The sequence below is a fragment of the Copadichromis virginalis genome, linkage group LG2, assembly GCF_057382275.1.
Source record: "Copadichromis virginalis isolate Kocher_CV1m ecotype Utaka linkage group LG2, C_Virginalis_male_GT1.1, whole genome shotgun sequence".
Taxonomy (NCBI): domain Eukaryota; kingdom Metazoa; phylum Chordata; class Actinopteri; order Cichliformes; family Cichlidae; genus Copadichromis; species Copadichromis virginalis.
This window is the reverse complement of record NC_140619.1, coordinates 31,687,112-31,703,300: the sequence shown is the minus strand read 5'-3', so window position 1 is coordinate 31,703,300 and position 16,189 is coordinate 31,687,112. Positions and strand designations below refer to the sequence as shown.

The 16,189-nt window shown below is 41.9% G+C and overlaps 1 protein-coding gene across 1 annotated transcript in view; it reads left to right on the top strand.

The window, feature by feature from the left end:
- dock2 (dedicator of cytokinesis 2) overlaps nt 1-16,189 on the top strand; it is a 102,971-nt gene that overhangs the window by 71,992 nt on the left and 14,790 nt on the right. The window contains exons 27-32 of the mRNA XM_085429793.1: nt 13,192-13,290; nt 13,584-13,678; nt 14,551-14,629; nt 14,764-14,864; nt 15,162-15,220; nt 15,538-15,686. Of these exons, the coding sequence (XP_085285919.1) occupies nt 13,192-13,290; nt 13,584-13,678; nt 14,551-14,629; nt 14,764-14,864; nt 15,162-15,220; nt 15,538-15,686 (582 nt within the window). The remainder of the gene's footprint in view (nt 1-13,191; nt 13,291-13,583; nt 13,679-14,550; nt 14,630-14,763; nt 14,865-15,161; nt 15,221-15,537; nt 15,687-16,189) is intronic.

Sequence of the window (16,189 nt, the reverse complement as noted above, 5' to 3'; positions counted from 1 at the left end):
TGTATAAATTAATTTCTTCTTTTGTCGTGCATCAAGGAAGACAAGAATGTTTTACCATTTTTCACATCTTTTACTGGCAGCTTTCAGATTTAGAATTCAGGTTTAGGGATTGATCTTGTATGGTTTCATTAGGATAAACATTTGTTAGGCTGTTAGCAGTTAAGAAATAAAGCTGCAGGGAATTTACAAATGTAATGCTTGTACAATAACACAATGCAATGTCGAGTTTGATTCTCCATTCTAAGCAGTGATTGTCAGTGAAATGTTTTGAATATTTCTTTAAAACGCTGCGAGTTTGCGTGTTCCCTGAGCGGCTGTTTGATGCAGTGTCCATATAAATGTCCCTCCTGACCCCTCCCCCATCTGAAAATAACTGGCGATGTATGCACCACTGCAAAGTGGTTGACTCACCTTGTGTTGTGTTTCAATTGACCTCTGGTGTGATGAGGTAAATGGTGTGTGTATGTGAGTGTGACAAATATAAATGTAATTATGCACATTGCATAAGCAGCAGTCACCGCAGTTCAACACATGAAGGCTTTTAAAAAATATTACACGTGTGCACGGAAACACGCGAGGGCCATAAATCATGAGATAGTTGTGCCAGAGCTTAGAGGTCGTGGTAATTTGATTTGGGAGAGGAAGATGAGAAGGGGTATGAGAGTGTATGGTGTGTGAGCTTGAGAAAACAAAAACCTGTCCTCTTTTTAAGCCTGTAAATGTTTTATTTCACTGCATTTTCTTCTCTTTTTTTTTTTCTCTTTTTTTCATTCATTTTCCCTTGACCTCCCCTCCTCTCACTCTTCCCTACTTGCGTTAACTGATTCTGGCTCTTTTTACATGAGTAGGAAATGGGCTGAGGACACATTGATCTGTTTTCTGAACAGTCAACAGGCGTGCAGGTTTGCATACGCTGTGTAATGCACACAGATAGACACTCATGCTACCTCTCTCTGTTGCTCTGAGTCAAACAAACATGCAACCAATCCATCCTTAAACACAACAGCTCTAATTACTGCTGCACACAATCCATCTCTTTTGTCACCCCCCCCCCCCCCCCCTTCCCCAACCACCTCCAACAGTCTCCCCACCCACCACCTCTCTACATTTCACCTCAGCCCACAGGTGTTGGAAAAAATGTGTCTGCATGTATTTGTGTGTAACAAGGAGGTCAGTGTTGAGCATGTCGCTGTGAGGGAGTACAGTAAGGAGTGCTGCAATTGTCCAGTGAGAATGTGTTTTTTAGATGTTCTATTTTTAAAAAAAAAAAAGGATGATGACTTCTCATTTAGGGGGATGTCACAAAAGGAACCACAGAGGAGGGTAAAGAGGGAGATTGGTGAGGAGAGCACAAACGGGATATAGACTGCTGTGAAAGGCATCATTGGTGGAGTCTGATGTGGAGTCATTTGAATGGATTGTTCTTATCGTGTGCCCTGTGTTTTAAATTGAAACTCCAGATGCCTAGACCAGTGGATAGTCATCCACTAGTCTAGGCTAGTGTCTATATGTATATATCTTGGTTATTTGCACTGTTAAAGGTGAAAACATGGACGTAGATCAGTGTGTACTTAGTGCACTGCTTGATTCCCTGTTCCACACTATTGATTGGCAGTTCTGTCAATGTCAGAAACAGCTACTCGTGTAAAGATTAAACCCTAAAACCTTAAGCATTTAAATTGGGACTGTCACAGTTAATGCTTTAATTCTCTGTCTTAATTTAAAATTAATGATATGTTAATTATATTTAATTGCATCCATCGTCGTTCCACTGTTTATCCCGCTGGGCATCTCGTGGGCATAATGAACTTTAAACAAAATTCAAACTCACTGTCATAGAGTCTATGTAACATTTATAAGACAGAAAAGCCCAGGCTCCAAAAAATATGAGCAATTAATTCGGGATTGCCAACTTACAGCTACTACTATCAGTGAGAATATTGACAGAGGCTGATGGCAGGGGTTACTAATATAATAATATAGTTACTAGATAGTGCTGATCTAATGATATAGATACAATAGTGTGCTCACTAGGGTGGCTGTGATGAAGGCTTAATTGAGTCAGTTTACAATTTCATGGTTATTTCCATACTTTTTTAGTTATTGTTTACTGTGTTCCTATTTTCATTATTCTGTTTGATTCTAAGGCTTTAGGTAATGTAAAGCAGTCCAACAGAAACTGGAAGAATATTTAAACTTAACTTTAACTTTAATTTTTTTTCCAAATAAAGTTTGTTGTTAAATGCATTGCCTCAGTCTATTGAACAATCTGTCTTTCTTTTTGCCAGCTGTCTTCTGAGAGAGGACAGCTGGCCTTAGATTACTAGTTTATGATTTTGTCATCTGTCATCTACCACACGAAACATAACTTTAAGGACATTCAAATGTCATGCTAATGCATTTTGAGATTTCTCAATTACGGTGTTTTGTAGGCGATAACGTCAAATTAGCAACAGCACCAAATGATAACACCTGTGTCTTACTCTGTATTCTTGCCTTAATCACAGGGTTGACGCTACAATCTGAGATGCTAGCTTCTCTATATGGCAAATTTCCAACACAAGTGCCAGTCTACCAGCTGAAGGGTAGAAAAGTATACTGTGTAATTTTCCTTCCAGTGTAACAGTTCTGTCTCCATGTCAGAGGTAAATTGTCATTTGTAGTGATAAAGTTATGGTATGTTCATAAATGCACATATCTCTCCTGCTTTGGGGGCACTCATATGGATCTTGCTGATCTGTAAAATGAAAGTAGCAGGAATTTAGGTTCAGAGAAGAGACTTGTACAAATAGACCTAAGATACAAGCCTGGATTACATTTGTAAATGTGAATGTTGTGGTGAAATCCTGATATTCACATTTTTTTGCTATGTTTAGAAAAAAATCTTTTCGCAGAAAAAAAGTTCCCTCTTTTTTGGTGTATTAGATTAGTTTGGTTAGCAATCATGGACGCGAAACACACATCTCTATACATCTCTGCAAGCATAAATTAGTTACAAATAATAATAACATATATCTATTAAATCCTACTTGTATTCTGTTTATATTTTGGCTTTACAGTGGACCAACCAGGAATTCTGTCATTTGGTGGCTGGAATTCCACATGAAAATTTCATGTTTCACTCTATTTTTTTTGCTAATTATGGCTCAAGACACAATAGAATTTCAGTTTCACTATAAGCTGTAAGCAGGTGTAACATCTGGGTTCAATTACTATTTCAAACTAGTAATTTGAGAGTGTAAATCATATCTTCCTAATATCATCTGTTGTTGAGTGGATGAATGCTCACTGAGATCTATCGCTGCTATCACTATCAGTAAAAACATTTCGTTTGACGCTGTCACCACAGTAATGACAGCAACACATTATCAGACAGCAGATGATATGCAGTGAAAGTTATCAGGATACAAACTGCTTTGTCAGGTAACTGTCATTTGGAAGCAACTTGGAAATTACAGCTGTGAATTTGTTGCCAACAGCAGTGGCCAGAATGAGAGAATGGATAGACATATTAACCCTTTAAAGCCGGTCGGAGCGGACACGCTCCATTTTGCGTAACTATTTTTAAATCCTGGTAGCTCTGTAACCACGTGAGCTAGAGCAATAATTTTTTTTCATATGAAACCGGAGGAGTTGTACTTACATCTTATGCCATCAGCTTGTCCTAGGTCACAGTTTCCTTCCACATATAGCTTTGCAAAAACTGCATAAAAAGCACTTGTAGCAACAAAAACATAATATTCCAGAAACACGCTTTGCCGATCCGATCAGCTGTTCATAACACTTCCTACGTCCATCAGCGTGAACTATCGCATGTCCGCCATGACCTGCTCGAAACCGGAAGTGTCGTTATTTTGCGGAAATGTAGTTTTTTACCATCGTGGCCTTATGAGCCTCTACTGGTGTTTTTAAAAGTTATCTTTGACTTTATGACTTTCTGTGTCGTTTCTGGGATGCTTAGAACTCATATTGCACTGCTCGAAATAGTTTGTTTTGATGCACATGCTGTTTTTTTTGCTAATTTGCATTATAATATTTCTTTTTGTTTTTCCTGCAGTATATGAAAATTGGTGTATTTCAAAAATAAAACTATGAAGACACTTAAAATAAATTTCCTGTGGTGGGAAACTATTTTGTGCAACTTTTTTGTATTTAAAGTTTTGAGGGATAAGCCTCTTAAATTTCTCTAACTAGAAATATATGTTAAAAAAACAAAAACAATTTTCAATTTTTTTGTAGTTTATTGCACTTTTTTGCAATTTATGTAATTACTATGCACTTAATGCAGACATATTATTAACATTTGGGCTGTAATGGTTGTATTGATGTAAATCAACTTGAAATGCTCCCAAAAATGGCACTACGGCATGTAAAAATATAATATAAGCTCTGGCGGACTTGGTTCTATGGTAGGTCTTAAAGGGTTAAAGGAAAGCAAAGGATGGAGGAGGAAGGGAATGAAATCTCAGACCTTGGCAAAGTCTGTGCCATGTTTTGCCAGTAATCTTTTAGCTGTTGTGTAAGGCCTTTGCCTCAACAAGCCCTAAGCTCTCTCTCTGTCATACACAGTGTGATTGTTTGCAGTTTTATTATTATACACAACAAAAATATACCTTCCATGCGTCTTTGCATGCAACAATGTGTTGATGAAACACATTCATGTGTGAGGACGCAGGAGCATTTGATGGCTAGATATTTGGCCCTTTCAGCATTTGTGTCGTGTTTAGATGGTGTTAAAGGAGATTGAGAGCACTGCCCCTCAGAGAACACCAATTAGAGTGAAGTAGGGCAATGTGACACGTGACCTACACTTCAAAACAGTAACATCCACATATACACCAGCACAGTGAACACTAAACCAAAAATGTATGAGCTGTTGAGTAGTTTTCCTGAGTAAGTGTGTGTGTGTGTGTTCCTAATCCTATTACTGATCAGGCAGTGCACTCTAAGGAGGCAAAAAAGGAAGAGCGAGGGGTGAAAAAAAATAGAGTTAATTGTGCTTCTTGATCCTGTCTGTTGGTTTTTACCACCTTTGGGGAGAGTTTCCTACTAAATTACATATATTAGTATATATGCATAATTTAAAGACTTGCCACTGCTGTCAATAACAGTGTTTTCTCATACTAAGGTTTACTTTCAATGACAGGAGTTAATTTTAGTGACAGATAAGTTGTTATTTAAGCACAAACTAATCATTGTTCCCTCATTTAAGTGTTTCTTCCAGCACTTACTCTGTACTTAGGTGTCACACTAAACTGATCTCCCAGCACTTTTAAGAGGGAGACATAAGAGGAAAGAGAAATGTGAAAGAAGGGAAGCGAGATTAAAAAAGGAAGTATGGTGATGGGGTCTCTGGTGTCACCATAGTGCAGACGGTTGGGTGGAGGATGGGGGTAGTTATACCCTGAGCACTAATACACAAAACCACACACACACACACACATAGACACACACACGCACGCACATTCAAGAACATACATTCTCAGTAAGATATTTATTAGCGACTAAGCTCTGTAGGCACCCATTATATGTATGCTTTTTATTTCATCATTCATTCCTTTCTTCTTCTTCTCCTCCTGCCTTTAGAGTCTGTTGGCAACCCCAAGGACTGCATGTTAAAAGTTTAGAAATGTGGCACAGCGTTCAGGGACAGTCCCTTGATTCCGAGGGTGCTTTTAATTATGCTAACTTATGCATCCTCAAGTCCTCTCCCCTCCCAAGACCCTAAATTGTTTCTCCTTTGTCACAATGAACGATCTTTCAAGTCCTTAATTGCATCTTGAGGAGAGAGAGAGCTTTTAAAAGGGCTGAGAGTGAGGAAACATGTCACGGTCCTGGGTCTCCTGACCCAGCGTTTTTAGTTCTTTGTGATTTTTGTATTATTGTACTTGTGTGTGATTTATTCTATGGCTTCTAGTTTTGATCCCTTGCCCTTCATGTCTCTCTGTGTCCCCTCTGTTCTGTGTAATTGTGTGTCTTTGCATGTTTGAGTTTCTTGTTTTCTGTCACTCTGCATTGTGCATTATGTTCTCATGGTTGGTTTTTTGTTACTCTCTCTAGTCTAGTCTCTTGTGTTCCCAGCTGAGTATTTCCCTGTGTATTTTGGTTCTTAGACCTCTGCCTTATGGTTTATGTCTCTGTATTTCTTAGTTGCTGTCTCCACTGTGTCAAGTTCGCGTCTCTGTGTGATACTTCCTGTTTTACTTTGATGGTCCGTGTCTCATGTGAATGCGTCCTGCTTTGCTTGTCTCGTCAGTCCTGATTTCTCCCAGCTGTGCCCTCCTTCTGTGTCTCATTCCCCTCGTTACTTCCCAGTGTATTTAAACCCTGTGTTTCTCTGAGTCAGTGTCGCGTCGTCCCTCTTGCTGTGTGGATCTCCCTGTGTGTCTCTCTGTGAGTTTTCCAAGTTCCCAGTTTAGATTAGTTTGTATGTTTTTTCCCTGCCAGCAAATAAAGCTGAGTTTTGAGTTCACCTCCCTGAGTCTGTGAGTCCTGCACTTTGGGTCCAACTCCTGCCTGCCGCACAGCGATTCATGACAGAACGACGCGACCAGACATGGACCCAGCAGGCTCCTCCCGGGAAAGCGATTTGGCCCGCATCTTCAGCCTGTGGGAGCGAGTTTCCCATGCCTCGGACATTAAAGCAATGTCCATTGGGATAAACGCCATCGAGGCAATTCTCAAGGGGAATCCCCATCTTCGCGAGCTCTCAGGATTTTCGGGCCTACTGTCCAATCTGCAGAAAGCCAAGGAGACAGTACAAGCTCGCGAGCTCGTCATACCGCAACAGCGACCGCCACAATCGGGAAACGTTTCCACGCCGCTGCCACTGGACTCCTCTCCATCCACCCTCCACTCTGACTGTCACTCACCCGCTGCTTTTCTCGCAGCAATGTGGTCGGAGGATGAGGAGCCGGCCGTGATCTCTCCGTCGTTGCCAGTTTCCTCCATCACCGCACCTCCGGCTTCCCGAAGAAAACGGCATTCACGCCGCCGACACCCACCGCCACAGCCAGACCCCGAGACGTCTGAGTTGCCAGCTGTGGTGAGTGGAAGGGACAATCAAGAGTTTCCTGACTTTGGGACTGTTTATTCCGGGGCTGTGTTTTTTTCACTTAGCTGCCCAGCCAGAAGCGCTAGCTCCATCTCCTGTGTCCCCGCTAGCACAGCCATTAACTCCACCACACGCTCCATTTTCACCTCTACCATCGCTTCAGTCATCAGTTCGGTCTGCCACTCAGTCGCCCTTAGTTCCGTCATCCACACTACCACCTGTTTCCCTTCCACCACCACCATCACTACACCCAGCCATTCAGGCTGCTACTCAGTCAGACATTCAACCCATAGCCCTGCCGTTAATATGCTCTATAGCTGAGCCACTAGCCGCCCGACCCGCAGCCACTTCAGCCACTCCTCCACCCGTCACACCTCCACTACAACCATCACTGCAATCCCCAGCGCAGTCTCCAGTGTCCCCAGCGCAGTCTCCAGTGTCCCCAGTGCAGCATCCCTTAGCACAGTCATCCACTCAATCACCAGCTCCACTTTCCCCTCAACTATCACTACCACCTCTAGCTCAGTCTCCTGTGCACTCACCTCTGGTTCATTCTCCTGTGAAGTCATCAACTCCACTGCCTACTCCACTCTCACCACCTCCGTTACAACAGACATCAGTTCAGTCCCCTGTGCCAGTGCAGACGCCCTCAGTTCAGTCTCCCGTGCAGTTATCTACTTCACCACCATCAGTAGCTCAGCTCCCACTCTCATCCGCATCTCCAGTAGCTCAGCTCGCACCTGAACCATTGGCCCAGTCCCCGATAGCAATACGGTCTTCTGTTCGGCTTAACATTCAGCCAGGGGTCCCAAACCTCTCTGGCTCTACATCAGCTCCTGCTGGAAGCTCGGATGAGCTCATCCAGGACTCCGCGGCTCCCACGCCGCCATGTACCTCGTCCGCTGGGGGTTCCAGTGAGCCCGGCCAGCACCTCCTCGTCTCCGCTGAAGGGCCCAAGGGGCCCGTTCAGCCTCCTGTCTCCGCTGGAGGGTCCGAGGGGCCCGTTCAGCCTCCTGTCTCCGCTGGAGGGTCCGAGGGGCCCGTTCAGCCACCTGTCTCCGCTGGAGGGCCCGAGGAGCCCGTTCAGCCACCTGTCTCCGCTGGAGGGCCCGAGGGGCCCATTCAGCCACCTGTCTCCGCTGGAGGGCCCGAGGGGCCCGTTCAGCCTCCTGTCTCCGCTGAAGGGTCCGAGGGGCCCGTTCAGCCTCACGCCGCATCAGCTGGAGGGCCCGAGGAGCCTGTCCAGCCGCCACCTGCGACCGCCTCGTCGTCGCCTGGTCCGGCTGCATCTGCCTGTGCTTCTGCTACGCCTGGGCCAGCCTCTGCCTCTGCTTCTGCTACGCCTGGTCCGGTCTCAGCCTCTGCTTCTGGTCCAGCTTTGGCTTCTGCTTCTGCTCCGCCTGGCCCAGCTTCGGCTTCAGCCTGTGCTCCCCCTGGTTCAGCCTCTGCAGCTCCGCCTGGTCCAGCCTCAGCCTCTGCAGCTCCGCCTGGTCCAGCCTCAGCCTCTGCAACCTCGTCTGGTCCGGCCTCCGAGTCTTCGTCCTCGTCTGGTCCAGCCTCAGCCTGTGCTTCGCCTGGTCCTGCCTCGTCTGGTCCTGTGCCCACCAGGCCATGGCCAGCACGCCTGAGACTGGAGGGCCGCCGCTGCCTTCCGCATGGTCGGCCCCCTGAACTGCTCTGTGTTTGGGTTGTTTTCTTGGGCTCCGGTGTTTGCTGTGCTCTTCTTTTGTTTTCTGTTCCGAGCCCTCCGTCCTGGGCCCCCGCCGCCCGCCCTGGGTTGTTTTCTGTTTGGTTTTGTTTTTCTGTGTTTGGGCTGTCTGGAGCCAGCCCTTGAGGGGGGGGTACTGTCACGGTCCTGGGTCTCCTGACCCAGCGTTTTTAGTTCTTTGTGATTTTTGTATTATTGTACTTGTGTGTGATTTATTCTATGGCTTCTAGTTTTGATCCCTTGCCCTTCATGTCTCTCTGTGTCCCCTCTGTTCTGTGTAATTGTGTGTCTTTGCATGTTTGAGTTTCTTGTTTTCTGTCACTCTGCATTGTGCATTGTTCTCATGGTTGGTTTTTTGTTACTCTCTCTAGTCTCTTGTGTTCCCAGCTGAGTATTTCCCTGTGTATTTTGGTTCTTAGACCTCTGCCTTATGGTTTATGTCTCTGTATTTCTTAGTTGCTGTCTCCACTGTGTCAAGTTCGCGTCTCTGTGTGATACTTCCTGTTTTACTTTGATGGTCCGTGTCTCATGTGAATGCGTCCTGCTTTGCTTGTCTCGTCAGTCCTGATTTCTCCCAGCTGTGCCCTCCTTCTGTGTCTCATTCCCCTCGTTACTTCCCAGTGTATTTAAACCCTGTGTTTCTCTGAGTCAGTGTCGCGTCGTCCCTCTTGCTGTGTGGATCTCCCTGTGTGTCTCTCTGTGAGTTTTCCAAGTTCCCAGTTTAGATTAGTTTGTATGTTTTTTTTCCCTGCCAGCAAATAAAGCTGAGTTTTGAGTTCACCTCCCTGAGTCTGTGAGTCCTGCACTTTGGGTCCAACTCCTGCCTGCCGCACAGCGATTCATGACAAAACACATGTGTAACCCACAGAAGCCTTTTATCAAGTGCTGTGGTGAATAAATGCTGCACCTCCTTATGGGACCACAAACTATGTGTACTGCTGTTTTACTCACACAACTTTGTGTCGTCATGTATAAGCATTAACAGATAATATAAAAGATGATATTGATTTACTGTAATCAAGTTGTGTATAAAAATCAATCCTATATATTCAAGAATAATTCACTTGCAAAGTGTTGTAGGATCACACAAAGCTGCAGATTTTTATTCATTTATTTTTTGTTTCTCTACTTTGAAATTGAAATGTACGTGTTCTAGCACAGCTGTGTTTTATTTTACTGTTTAAGGAACAATGTTGCAAGTAAATAAAAAGACTATCGCATCATCTCAAATAGCAGAAGATTATCATGTAGTCGGTTTGACAGGTGATCCAGTTTTGCAGCACATAACAGACTAACACAATGGAAGAATGGTTTGATCATTTGGCAGCTTCGGCATCTCTGTCCTTGCATTTCTTACACATCTGTCACCAGCATTGCTGCTATCAGGAGCTGAAAAACAACCAGCTTAATAAAAAAAACATCCCTCGTGTTGTGTTTGAGGCTTGACCACGCCTGCACCGCCACTGGTTTAAAGTTGCAAAGTTTAAAACACGTGGATGACTTTTTAACAAATGAAGTACTGCTGAACTTTGTGGCTTATGCTGAGACATTTTGATTTTTATGAAAATGTTTTTGACGTTTTCCACAAAGTTGTCACTGATAAGCCCTAAACCCATGATAACCAAAGTTGACATATTTTTTTTGATTTTTTTGATTATTATTTAAAGGCAATAATAGGTCACAGTCAACTGAAATCAGCAGCAAGCTTACAAATGTGGTAGTGAGGTCATATCTCAGCAATGCTCAGAGCTATTACATCCAAACGTAATGCACAGACCCGGGACCACATTGTGAAGACTGTCTGTTTCCTATGAGTGCTTAAAGTCACGTTTCTAACACGATCACATTAAGTTGCCATGGTGACTGTGCCCTGCTGAACCGCTTGCCCCCTTCGTTGCTGCTCGCAGCTATGTTTTAATGAAGTTTTAATGAACTTTTAAGTTTTGTTTGCATACATGACTGAAAAAGTATCGTTGCTTATTAGAATGCAGGCAAGCACAAACACAAACCCTGCCACTTTTGATCAAATTAAAGCTGTCATCGCGTTAGATGCCATTCATCTTTCATCTTCAATTAGTCATCCATCATCCTTAATCTCTGTCTCGTGTCTCCTTTTCTGCCACCAACTCCGAAGGATAATTTCTCACAAATCCCGGTGGCAGAAATACCTGTTCTGAATGTTTACTGAACTCAGTGTAGCAGCAGAAGGAGGATCATAACAAAAACTATATGTAGTGTAACAAAACAAGGGCATATAAGGGGAAACATATTAGTGTTTACCAGTGTTTAAAAATGTTCAGGCCCTTTTGAGGCTCAGTGGTGTGATGATTATGTGGAGGGAGGATTTATTTACAGACCACTTGAAGAAGTCAAATTGAACCTGGCAAAAAGAGTCAATGAAATCAACAAGAAAAATGATTAAAAATGCAACAGTAGTCCAGCTGGTGGAGAACATGAAGGAGGAAGAGTGTAGATTGACAAAATTTCACTTAATCAGCAAAGATTTCAACACTTTTAGGAACATATATATGGAAGCCCGTTTCCGCCACTAAAAAAAAAAAAAAAAGCTAGTATCCATAACTCGAAATTTCGAGTTATTTTCTCGAAATTTCGAGTTATTATCTCGAAATTTCGAGAAATATAACTCGAAATTTCGAGTTACTTTTCTCAAAATTTCGAGTTAGCTCTGCCAATCAAAAATATACGTGAATGAGGTCGCTTTCTTGTTACCCGGAAGCATATGGCGCAGGACCGCGCACTCAAAAACGGATCCCAACAAATTAAAGTATGTTTGCTGATAGTAACACCATGTGATTCAGCTAATAACACAGGGATTTCATCATTTGTGAAGCCAGGCTGAAAACACTCAGCAATCTGTGCATTCACGACTGGATGTAATACCGGTAGCTTAGCTGTAGCATTTGTAGCTGAGGGCTTCAGCTTCCGGGTAACATGGAAATAACGTCATTCACGTAGATTACTGATTGGCAGCGCTAACTCGAAATTTCGAGTTGCTTTTCTCAAAATTTTGAGTTAATATGTCGAAATTTCGAGATAATAACTCGAAATTTCGAGAAAATAACTCGAAATTTTGAGTTATGGATCCTTTTTTTTTTTTTTTTAGTGGCGGAAACGGGCTTCCATACATATATAATATGCACAAACCTTAAAATAAATTCACATTTTCTTTCATGCCAGTAATTATTCATGTTTTCTTCAAGTTGATGCAGATCAGTTTCTGTATTTTTTTTCTCTGTTTTCTTCACCTTCATTGACCATTACCATTCTCAGTGCCTTCCCCCTCTCAGCCTCTGGATGTGGAAAGATCTGCTCTAAATTTCCCATGAATATTCTGCTCTAATCCAGCTCGAGAGAGTTTTTCCTCAGTACTTTTCACACAGATTTAAAGCTAACTTAGGTAAAACTTTTTTTTTCTTTTTCATGCCTAGCCTCATCTTTCATGTCTGTCTTTCTCACAGAAGTCGCAGCTCCTTCTTCCAACTGCTCTGTCTCAGGACTCTTTCTATCTTCTATCGCTGACGCTTGCTAATACTAAACTCAGCGTGTGTCTATGTGTACTCAGCTTGGGCCATATTTCAAGTTAAGTGCATGAACTGATGACCCTCACAAACATGAAACATTCAAACTCTATTTCGTTTTTGCTTAACGATCTTTAGACAACATCACATGTTATCACATTATAAAGCCCCTTTGTGGTGATATTAAGGTTGACCACATCACTGAACTTTTGTCTGAACTGCTTTTTTTTTTTTTTTTTTTTGCTTTTGTTGATGTTTGAAAGGTTTTCGTCTCTTTATCTTTTCAACAAGTAAATCAGATGAACTATGTTAAAATGAATTTTTACTGAAGTTCATTGTACCTTTTCTCATTTGTTGTTATCAGAAAGTCTGAGCGGTTTAGTTCTGTATTTGTTATTTGGAGTGATCGAGTCATTCGGAAGGTATTTCTTTTTAATTTCACCTTGTGGCAGGGTGCCACGATGTAAACTATAGAATGTAATTTAGAAACTACAGACACTGCCAGCCTTCCTGGCAATGATTGGGTTTGGTTATAGTGATTATGATCATCTGAAAATTCCATGGTAATAACGAGCTGTTGATGCAAACAGTTTAATTTCTGTTTAGCTATGCGTCAGTCTTGGTGCAGTATGGATAACCTTAAGTGACTCAAAAGCACCCTGCAATAGATTGCTGACCTGTTCTGGGTGTACAGTAACACACCCCTCACCTTATGAAACTGGAATAGTCTCCAGCCCCCAAGCAAAAACTGAAATGGATAAGTGGTTTAGAAAATAGATGGATGTATGGATGGATGATTCAGTTTTCGGCTTAAGATGTGTAGCTCTCAGGCTAAGAGTAATGGGTTATCTCTTTCTTTCTTTTTCTTTTTACACACTTTACCTCTGTAGTCGAGGGTTGTTGCCTGCATGACAGCTATTCTAAGTCAGATGGATGATCGACACTATTCTACATACATCGAAACCTTCAGTGGAACTACTGATCTAGTGGTAAGTGCCTCACACACATATCTGCAGATGGCAGAAAACTGGATTTTTTTTAAAAACTGGAGTGTTTATTGAGCCTTCTGACAAATAATAAAAAAAAGAAATTAAGTAACTGTTTGGACATATAAGTTTTAATTTGTATCATTTTTGCTATATCTGTCATTTTTGTGCAGCAAAATGTCTCATTTTCCTATCAAAGTATAAATGAAGGGTGGCTCAAAACTTTGCATATTGCTGTGTAGTACAGTTCTATATTCTCATTTGTCTCTTGTTCTTCTTGTCTTCTTCTACTGCAGGACTTCCTAATGGAGTCCTTCCTCCTTTTCAAGGACTTGATTGGGAAACATGTGTATCCGTCTGACTGGATGGCCATGATCATGGTACAGAACAGGTAACATATTGCAGATATGTACACACACATGCACAGAACCAGTTTGAAAGTCTTCTCTTGCATGGTTCTACATGTGTTTGCCCATGAGCTACAGCTTATGCATTTAAAAAGTCGACATCAACAGTCGACTGGTTCATCCACATGAACCCACACAGGGATAAGTTAGCGATAGGAAAGCTGGGATCAAGGCTGCGATGATGAAAACGGCTGATGTGGCAAATATGACTGTGTGTGAGCCGATGGAGTGAAAGCTATCAGTGTTTTTTGTGATGTAAGCTAAAGGGAGGCTAAAGCTGTGTCAGACGAAAAGGCAAATAGGAAAAATTTAATGTGAGGTACAGGAAAAGGCAGTTTGATAAGGAGTCTGCAGACCGGGGTTAGAATGAAGATGTGCAGATATAGAAAGAAAAGCCTACTTAAAAGAAAATGAAAGAAGGAGGGGGAATGAGAAGGAATGGCATTTGGCTCTGTATAATGGTGATAGATAGACAGTGTTGAAGCAGAGGGAGCCAGAGAGTAGTTTTGCTACTTAACTTTAGAAATCCATAAGGCCATATCACGCCAATACACCTGCACACTTTGTTAACTTGCGATCATGATCTATCACTGTGACAGAAGATTTGAATTGAATGCGATATTGCATTTTTTTGTCTGGAATAACAGTTTAAAGCTGTGGCTTTAAGCTCTAGAGCTGAATTCTTTGATAAACAAAAAATAAGCTGCATTGTGGTTTTTTAAAGAATCCCATCCTTTTATTCGTTTTTTACTCGTATTCTCCTTTTTTTAACATTCAGTTTGATCAAACACAGCCACAGCAAAGTTTACTTCATTGACATGTCTTTTTGATTTATTTTTTTATATCTGTTCATTAGGGTGTTCCTAAGAGCCATCAATACATATGCTGACACTATGAAAGAAAAGTTCCTTAATAACGATGACTTTGAAGTCCAGGTAACTGTATTTTTATGTGCAATATTTCCGAGCTTTGTCTCATATTGATGCCATCCTTCTTATTGTGTCTGAATCCCCTTAAACGCTATCTTTCTCTGCATCCCCTCCCTTCCTCACTCTTCCTCACTGTCTAGTTGTGGAATAACTACTTCCACTTGGCAGTTGCGTTTATTACCCAGGAGTCCCTGCAGCTTCAACATTTCTCACCAACCAAGAGGAACAAGATTCTGGCCAAGTGAGAGAAGAGCTATTTAATTTCCCAATTTACCACACCTACTCTCCCCACTGATTTGTGGTCTATTTAGGATTCTTTGTTTGCTGTCCAAACTCCACTACTTATTAAAAGTGTGTGTTACCTGTAGATAGGCATTTAATTTAGATCAAGTTGAGTAAGAGTAGGTGAGCATTATCTTTTCCACTCAGTAATAACAGTATTGATTAGGACACTGCTTCCAAACTAACATTCTAATGTCTTCTTTTTTCGCTTTCTGTGTATTTTTCCTTCCTTATTGTCCCACACTCTGAATTCCAGATATGGAGATATGAGAAGGCTTATTGGCTTTGCAATCCGTGACATCTGGTATAAACTAGGTAAGAACTATACTGTAATGTGTAGTTTTTCTTCTTCATAAACTGTGGATAGAAAGGTTCATGAGTCAGCAGCGTTTCACACTGACAGACACCAATCTGAATATATCAGTGCACTAAAAATATCACAGTTTTCTGTGGTGTGTACAGAAGAGTAGGGTTATATCCTGCACAGAGCTAAAGCTCTTACTGTAGAAGAAAAATACTTCTTGTATTTGCCAGACAGAGACCTGTAGTGTTACCTGAGGGTGAGTGAAAAATGCTGTGTCTGCATATACGAGCAATTACGTGTGTTTATTTCTATGTGTGTGTTTTTTCAGGCAGTCATAAAATCTGTTTCATCCCCGGCATGGTGGGTCCCATCCTGGAGATGACTTTGATCCCTGAGGAAGAGCTGAGAAGGGCCACTATTCCCATCTTCTTTGACATGATCACCTGTGAACATGCACGTTTTGGAAACTTCAGCAAGGTACACACATATAAGAACACAAGCGATTAGTATACATACTAAACTTAAGACAGTCGAGCCATTTAAAAACTAATCGTGATACAAAAAATACTTAAATAAATCTTGTATATTGCAGACTTTGATGCATTTGTATCTATGAATACATGCTAAAATTAAAAGAAGAGACAAGGAAAACAAATGAAATAGAAAATCTATAACTGTGGCACATACACATTGTGCTCCCGCATTGATTTCCTGTAATGCAGCAGATAAAAGTAAAAGAGACACCTTAATTATGCTTGCATGCATAATTGATTTCCACTTCTGTTGCTCCCGTCTTTTGCTTCTTAATCTACCTTTTGTCCCACTCTTTGCTTTCCCCATTTTCAGTGCTGTTCTTTATGCTATTAATCAAGCTCTGAGTGATAAATGTCCTTTTGTTCTGATACCGAAAATATTTTTCCCTGTTACTTGGACTGTATGCACATAGCACTATTGTGAGGTGTTACCCAAGCGAACACTTA